At 48.3% G+C, this 8,970-nt stretch overlaps 1 protein-coding gene across 4 annotated transcripts in view; it reads left to right on the forward strand.

Annotated features, from left to right (window-relative positions):
- Positions 1-8,970, forward strand: part of RCAN2 (regulator of calcineurin 2) — a 121,772-nt gene that overhangs the window by 91,727 nt on the left and 21,075 nt on the right. For 3 of the 4 annotated variants that reach the window (XM_056563917.1, XM_056563918.1, XM_056563919.1), the window contains exon 5: positions 3,650-3,720. The exons of the other annotated variant lie outside the window; for it this stretch is intronic. In XM_056563917.1, the coding sequence (XP_056419892.1) occupies positions 3,650-3,693 (44 nt within the window). In that variant the 3' untranslated portion in view covers positions 3,694-3,720. Of the gene's footprint in view, positions 1-3,649; positions 3,721-8,970 lie in introns of those variants that run through there. 4 annotated transcript variants of the gene reach the window in all.

Consider the following 8,970-nt stretch of genomic DNA (forward strand, 5'->3'; position numbering starts at 1 on the left):
TGACGTCATAGCCCCACCCCCTCATGATGTCACGCCCCGCCCCCTCAATGCAAGTCTATGGGAGGGGGCGTGACAGTCGACACGCCCCCTCCCATAGACTTGCATGGAGGGGGCAGGGCATGATGTCATGAGGGGGCGGAGCTATGATGTCACGAGCTGCCGTCTCCAGCGTTCAGAACAGTTTGTTCCAAACCCTGAGCAGCGGAATACCTCTTTAAGTCCTCTACAGGCGCAATATAAAACTTCTTATAGCGAAATTTTACTCTATTATGATCTTTGTATAGAAACTTTATAGGTGTACTCTGCCCCCGCCGCTGGGACCCCCAGTGATCTCTGCTGCGGCAGAGATCATCAGGTGCAAGGAGCGAACTTTGCTCCATGCCTGATGACTAGCGATGCAGCGCTGACATCACGGCCATGCCCCCTTGTGATCGCTGCCACGCCCCCTCCCATAGACTTGCTTGGAGGGGGCGTGGCCGTGATGTCACGAGCCTCCGATGCAGCAGACGGCATTCTAAATGAATGCTGGGTGCTGCAGGGACATCGCGGGGCCCTAAATAAGTGCTCTTGTATAGATTGTCTTGCTTAGGACCCTAGTACACAGGGTCATTTTTTGCCAAACAGGTTGCCAGTGTACACTGTGGCGCATAGCAACGGGTCCATGCACAGGTGGTGACTACCTTCGGGCCACTTCCCACTAGTACACTCTATAGCATGGTCTGCTGAGCTATTGAGTCCAACTTGTACCAGTTATAACACAGCATGCAATCAAATTGTGGTCCTGCACACGACCAATATATCAAGAAGACCACCTAGCAAAATAACAGAACAATAAACACCAGCTGACCAACACTAGTGAATAGAAGGTGCCTTAAAATGTTACTTTTATTTATCCTCTCTAAAACACAATAATTAGGTGTGCTTATAAAGTGCCAAGAGATAGGAGTAGAATATCTAACCAGGAGTACAATATAGATCCTAATGCACCTCCCCGGGATGTCTGTAATACTGATATCCTACTTGTACTCCCACAATAGTGTACAACTTGTGCTCCCAACGTGTTTCTATCGCCAGTAAGGGCGACTTCCTCAGGAGAGTACCCAAATTATAATACAGGTATGTTTTGGGACCCTAGAATCTAGTGAAAGCTGCTTTCAGTAGTCCTATACAAAATATACTCAATAGTCATACAACATATATCATGTGAGAGATAAGATGGCAATAGCAATTTATAGGGTATAGCAACAAGATCCAGCTTCCAGTACACATGACCCTTTGCAATGGAATACAGTTCGTGAATCCTTGCTGAAAATGCAGATGTGCCCCTGCAGTGGCTGAAAGGACAGCTGTTACTGCCAGACCAGCACGCTGACGTTGCCCTTCCTGGCAATAGAAACTCGTCGGGAGCACTAGTTGTATACTATTGTGGGAGTACAGGGATACCGGGGCGGTGCATTAGGATCTATATTGCACTCCTGCTTACCTGCTACTACTTTGGAATTTTAACAGTTATCATTTTGGATATTATACTCTTATTTCTTGGCACTTTATAAGCACACTTAAAGGGGCACTCCACTAGCCAGTGTTCGGAACTAAATGTTGCGAATGCTGTTTTCGTGCTGCGAGGATTGGCCACGCCCCCTCAATGCAAGTCTATGGGACGGGGCGTTATTCCCACCTCCCATTGACTTGCATTGAGGGGGCGTGACCATGACGTCATGAGGAGCGTGGCCGACCTCCGCATTGCGCAAACAGAGTTCGGAACATTTAGTTCCGAACGCTGGCCAGTGGAGTACCCCTTGAATCAATGTGTTAGAGAGGATCAATGAAAGTTACAATTTAAAGGGGTACTTCGGTGGGAAAAAATGTTTTCAAATCAACTGGTGCAAGGAAGTTAAACAGATGTGTAAATCACTTCTATTTAAAAATCTTAACCCTTCTAGTACTTTTCAGCTGCTGTATACTACAGATATACGACAGAGAAATGCGTGAAGTTCTTTTCTGTCTGACAACAGTGCTCTCTGCTGACACCTCTGTCCGTGTCAGGAAGTGTCCAGAGAGTAGGAGAGGTTTTCTATGGGGATATGATTCTAATCTGGACAGTTCCTGACACGGATAGGGGTGTCAGCAGAGAGCACTGTTGTCAGACAGAAAATAAATTCACACTTTTCTCTGTTTTATACAGCAGCTAATAAGTACTGGAAGGATTAAGATTTTTTAATAGAAGACATTTACAAATCTGTTTAACTTTCAGGCACCAGTTGATTTGAAAACATTTGTTTTCTACTTGTTTCCACCGGAGTTCCCCTTTAAGGCACCTTCTATACACTGGTGTTGGTCAGCTGGTGTTTTTTTGTTCTTTTTCAACTTATTCCAGTGGTTACAAGGTGCCCAAAGGTCGTCACTTGCTGTGCATGGTCCCATTGCTGTTAGTATAGCTTGGATGCACAGCAATTACATGGGTGAACCCAGTTGACTCTTTTTTTTTGTGTTGTGTTATGGATCTTGTCTTCGCTGGTCAAGGATCAGACATTACGTTAGAGACACTGATAGGTGAAGTGAATTACATGGATTATCTCATAATAATGGTGTCTGTCATAGGTCAGGATATATATGACGGCAAGTGACCAGTTCCTAAAGCAGGTATAAGTATCAAATGGAAGGATCCATTGTTCCCGATGTGTAGTAGTTAGTACAGACCAAAAGTGCTCCAACGAGGAACTGGTGGACAGGGTCATGGGGGGCCCAAAGCTCATTGATGTGTGTGTGAGAGTGAAGATCTGATAAGATCCCACAGATGAGTTGCTGTAGAGCAGACTGCTGAATAAGTTCCTGCTCTCTGTGATAGTAAGGAGTCCGATCACACAGGACATTACAGCTTGTTGTGTAGGGGACCATGTAGCTGCAGATTGGTTAGAGCGCCCAACCCCTCTCCACCATCGGAAATGTCTACATTTGGCACGTGAGCATCACAACTGGATCATGGAGCAATGAAAGGAGGTGGCCGGGTCTGATGAATCATGTACACCATGTGGACCATTGGGTGAGTTTGTGTCACTTATGCGGCGGAGAGATGACACCAGGATGCTCTTTATGTAGACACGTTGGGGGAGACAGTGTGATGGGAATTGTTCTGCTGGAAACTTAAAGGGGTACTCCGCCCCTACACCTCTTATCCCCTGAGGATAGGGGATAAAATGTCTGATCGTGGAGGTCGCGCTCTTGACTGCGGCACCCCAGACATCTGGTGCACGGAGCAAACTTCGCTCCTTACTGGATGACTGGCAATGCGGAGGCTCCTGACGTCACGGCCACGCCACGCTTTTGCCGTCATGGCCACGCTCCCTCAATGCAAGTCTTTGGGAGGGGGCGTGACGTCCGTCACGCCCCCTCCCATAGACTTGCATTGAGGGGCGTGGTCGTGGCATCACAAGAGGAGGCGTGGCCGTGACGTCACGAGCCTAAGGCTCTGCAACCAATGCTCTAAACGAATGCCAGGTGCAGCAGGGAGATCGCGGGGGTCCCCAGCGGCGAAACCCCCGCGATCAGACATCTTATCCCCTATTCTTTAGAAAGGGGATAAGATGTCTAGGGGCGGAGTACCCCTTTATGGTCCTGGATAAGTACCACCTACCTGTCCATTTTACAGACCAAGCCCTCCCTTCATGGCGGTGGCCTCTTTCAGCAGGATAATGCCCCACGGACACACTGCAGACCTTTTTCAGGAATGAGGAACGTGATAAAGATCGGGGTGATGACTCTGCCTCCAGATTCCCCAGATCTCATCCAATGGATCATCTGTGGGATGTTCTGGAGAACCAAGTCCCATCCATTGAGGCCGCATCGCTCACCTTACAGGATCGGTGGCTGCTGACATCTTGGTGCAGATACCAGAGGACACCTTCAGACATCTTGTGAAGTCCAGGCCTTGATGGGTCAGAGCATTAGGGGGATCTACACCTTATAAGGCAGGGGGTTATATGTTGTGGCCGGTCGGTGTGTATTCTCTCTATAACTCATCATCTTGTGAAGAGAATGAAGCCTGGGAACATGGAGTGCGCTGAGCCGACATTATCACTTATTAATCACAGTCACGGAGCAGGAGTCTTGTCAGGCGATGGGACCTCCGAGGTCTGAATGACTTTCACTGCAATAAGCTCAGCAGGCAGGTCCGTGTGACTGTAATCTCTGCATTATGTTCTAGAACATTTCCATCTGAGGTTTGGCTGCAGAGAAATCTGAATTCTTCCATTACTCGTATATTTATTGTAGATTGGGTGTACGGATGGATATAACCAGGTTATATACTGAGATATATATATCATATAGAGATGATGATCCCTGGCAAATTCAAGTTGAGCACTAAATGGCGTAGCAGGGTTGAATTTGTTGCAAATGTATTATTTTTCGTTTTCCATAGGACTGCAGGTAAAACTACTACATTGAGACGAGTGATTAAAGGGGTACTCCGGTAGAAAACATAATTTTTTTTTATTAAATCAGCTGGTGCCAGAAAGTTAAACAGATTTGTAAATTACTTCTATTAAAAAATCTTAATCCTTCCAGTACTTTTCAGCGGCTGTAGTTCTTTTCTATTTGAATTTCCTTTCTATTTGAATTTATATTTGAATTTCCTTTCTGTCTGACCACAGTGCTCTCTGCTGACACCTCTGTCCGTGTCAGGAATGATCCAGAGCAGGAGAGGTTTGCTGTGGGGAATTGTTCCTGCTTTGGACAGTTCCTGACATGGACAGAGGTGTCGGCAGAGAGCACTGTGGTCAGACTGAAAAGAGATTCAAAAAGAAATCAACTTACTCTGTAGTAATACAGCAGCTGATCAGTAGTGGAAGGTTTAAGATTTTTTTTTTAATAGAAGTTATATACAAATCTCAGCCGAGCTCCTGCTCCTTTCTCCCCTTCCCGTACCCTTGTCCCTAATGTAATCACACAATAAAAGAAACTTTCTTTGGCATGAAACCGGGTGAGTGTGACATCATTTCTTCTTACTACATTGTTGTACCTATATTTCCATGTAAGTGCACCCCCGACACTGCCGCATCACCCGTCTGTTGCCACCCATCGTTCACTCCAGCGTTGAGGACCATACACTACACTACAAGTGCCGGCACTTTACCTCCTGCTACCACAATACAGGGTAAGACATACAGGACATGAAGGAAAAATTTGCCGCGGCTCTCCGCGAGGCGTGATCAAGTGGAAATAACCCGCAAAACGGAGTCGTCACCATTCCCTTGTCCTGGGCTCGTGGAGAGCCGCGGTGAATTTTTCCTTCATATCCTGTACGTCTTACCCTGTATTGTGATACCGAAATAAAGGCTCTACACTACGTCTGGAGGGTGAGTGCTACGTCGAGTGCACCGTCTATTCACTACAGTATTACGTGCTTTTCTTTTTAACCCAAACACGGCCAAATTCTATGTCTCTACACCACTACGTGTCCATACAGACCTATTATCCCAGTACACAAACATGCCTTAAAGTGCCATACTTGGCTCTGCTACATCTGTACAAAGGAATAAGTAGAAGGCTTCTTCTCTCTGGAGATAAAAGGTGCTATCGAAATGAAACAAGTGGTTGGGGAGAGAATGTGACATTTCGGTGGATTTTATCAGCCGGCTCACAGGGACACGATTTAGTTGCGGTGCTCAGGGACGCTTCTCTTTGTGTCTACATAAGCATTAAGTGGCTGCTGCATCCATCAGAGTCCCATTGGCTGGTGGGGCTTTGCCGGCAGAGTTGACGTCAGCTTGTGGCTGAGAAATAAGCTGGAGCCTGGAGGGCAGCGGAGCACGGAGGAATCAAATAATTTCCTCTAACAACAGAGCCCAGAGCTCGGCTCTCCATAATTTCCCTCAATCACTGCAGTATGTTCTCCATTCAGCCTCTCGCTCCCCCCCTCCTCCTGTTGCCGTCATATTCTTTTATTTCTCAAGAGTCTGCAAAGTACACAGGGCTCTATGCGACAGACGGAGATAACCGGGTGAATAGTGCATCATTCCAGATGATCTGTAGTGACACCCGCTGCCGCCATGACGCAGTCCTGCTGGTCCCCTGAGGATGCATTGCAGGCAGTGTAATCCGCACTGTCAGTCAGAGCACGGGGATTATTTTTGGAAACCTCAATTATTCTGTAGTATTGCGGTGACTCATTAAAAGACCTTTGTGATCAGTAAAAGAAAAAAAATGCGACTCCCGAGGCTATGAGTATTCCTGATGTCATGAGCTCCCGAGGCTGCACTGTGATCTCATGGTGCAATGTCAACTTCATCCTCGCCTCTTCATTCGTGGCCAAAAGTTTTGAGACTGCCAATATTTATAGTGCATATTTGCATTAAAGGGGTTATCCAGGAAAAAACTTTTTTTTATTTATATATCAACTGGCTCCAGAAAGTTAAACTGATTTGTAAATTACTTCTATTAAAAAATCTTATTCCTTTCAGTACTTAGGAGCTGCTGAAGTTGAGTTGTTCTTTTCTGTCTAAGTCCTCTCTGATGTCACGTTTCTCGGGAACTGTCCAGAGTAGAAGCAAATCCCCATAGAAAACCTCTTCTACTCTGTGCAGTTCCCGAGATCAACAGAGATGTCAGCAGAGAGCACTGTTGCCAGACAGAAAACAACAACTCAACTTCAGCATGAAAATTCAGGTAGAAGAAACAGGCATGGTCGCACATCTACAATCTTGTATAATGATCTACCGTATTTTTCGCCATATAAGACGCTCCGGCATATAAGACGCACCCAATTTTAAAGGAGGAAAATCTAGAAAAAAAAGATTCTGAACCAAATACTGTAGTAAAATATTTTATATCAGTATAGTTCCCCCACAATAGTTGGCAGTATAGTTCCCCCACAATAGTTGGCAGTATAGTTCCCCCACAATGGTAGGCTGCTCCTCCCCCCCTCCCCCCACAATAGTTGGCAGTATAGTTCCCCCACAACAGTAGGCAGCTCCTTCCCCCTCCCCCCCACAATAATTTGCAGTATAGTTCCCCCACAATAGTTGGCAGTATAGTTCCCCCACAATGGTAGGCAGCTCCTCCCCCCTCCCCCCCACAATGGTTGGCAGTATAGTTCCCCCACAATAGTTGGCTGTATAGTTCCCCCACAATGGTTGGCAGTATAGTTTCCCCACAATAGTTGGCAGTATAGTTCCCCCACAATGGTAGGCACTGGCAGCTCCCCCCCACAATAGTTGGCAGTATAGTTCCCCCACAATGGTAGGCAGCTCCCCCCCCTCCAAAATGGTAGGCAGCTCCCCACCCTCCACAATGGTTGGCAGTATAGTTCCCCACAATGGTTGGCAGTATAGTTCCCCCACAATGGTTGGCAGTATAGTTCCCCCACAATAGTTGGCAGTATAGTTCCCCCACAATGGTAGGCTGCTCCTCCCCCCCTCCCCCCACAATAGTTGGCAGTATAGTTCCCCCACAACAGTAGGCAGCTCCTTCCCCCTCCCCCCCACAATAATTGGCAGTATAGTTCCCCCACAATAGTTGGCAGTATAGTTCCCCCACAATGGTAGGCAGCTCCTCCCCCCTCCCCCCCACAATGGTTGGCAGTATAGTTCCCCCACAATAGTTGGCTGTATAGTTCCCCCACAATGGTTGGCAGTATAGTTTCCCCACAATAGTTGGCAGTATAGTTCCCCCACAATGGTAGGCACTGGCAGCTCCCCCCCACAATAGTTGGCAGTATAGTTCCCCCACAATGGTAGGCAGCTCCCCCCCCTCCAAAATGGTAGGCAGCTCCCCACCCTCCACAATGGTTGGCAGTATAGTTCCCCACAATGGTTGGCAGTATAGTTCCCCCACAATGGTTGGCAGTATAGTTCCCCCACAATAGTTGGCAGTATAGTTCCCCCACAATGGTAGGCTGCTCCTCCCCCCCTCCCCCCACAATAGTTGGCAGTATAGTTCCCCCACAACAGTAGGCAGCTCCTTCCCCCTCCCCCCCACAATAATTGGCAGTATAGTTCCCCCACAATAGTTGGCAGTATAGTTCCCCCACAATGGTAGGCAGCTCCTCCCCCCTCCCCCCCACAATGGTTGGCAGTATAGTTCCCCCACAATAGTTGGCTGTATAGTTCCCCCACAATGGTTGGCAGTATAGTTTCCCCACAATAGTTGGCAGTATAGTTCCCCCACAATGGTAGGCACTGGCAGCTCCCCCCCACAATAGTTGGCAGTATAGTTCCCCCACAATGGTAGGCAGCTCCCCCCCCTCCAAAATGGTAGGCAGCTCCCCACCCTCCACAATGGTTGGCAGTATAGTTCCCCACAATGGTTGGCAGTATAGTTCCCCCACAATGGTTGGCAGTATAGTTCCCCCACAATGGTTGGCAGTATAGTTCCCCCACAATGGTTGGCAGTATAGTTCCCCCACAATGGTTGGCAGTATAGTTCCCCCACAATGGTTGGCAGTATAGTTCCCCCACAATGGCTGGCAGTATAGTTCCCCCACAATGGCTGGCAGTATAGTTCCCCCACAATGGCTGGCAGTATAGTTCCCCCACAATGGCTGGCAGTATAGTTCCCCCACAATGGTTGGCAGTATAGTTCCCCCACAATGGCTGGCAGTATAGTTCCCCCGCAATAGTAGGCAGCCCCCCCCCCCCACAGACATACAGCTTCCAGCCATATACAGTGTACGGCTGGAGGCTGTATCTCTGTGTGCTGCCCCCACAGTGATCCGGTCACTGCTCCTCTGGCCCAGTGTCACATCTACTGCTATGGCCTATGGACCATAGCAGTAGGTGCCGGGACCGGAGGAGCGATGACCGGAACGCTGAAGATTACACACCGCCGGTCACTCACCAGGCCCCGGTCGGCGCGCGTCTTCCTCCGGTCCTCCGGCGCCTCTATGGTTGTACGCACGGGACGTCACTGAGGTCCCGTGCGTACAACCATAGAGAGGCAGAGGATCGCAGGAAGACCGCAGGAGGACCGGAG

Source organism: Hyla sarda, chromosome 3 (assembly GCF_029499605.1).
Source record: "Hyla sarda isolate aHylSar1 chromosome 3, aHylSar1.hap1, whole genome shotgun sequence".
NCBI lineage: Eukaryota > Metazoa > Chordata > Amphibia > Anura > Hylidae > Hyla > Hyla sarda.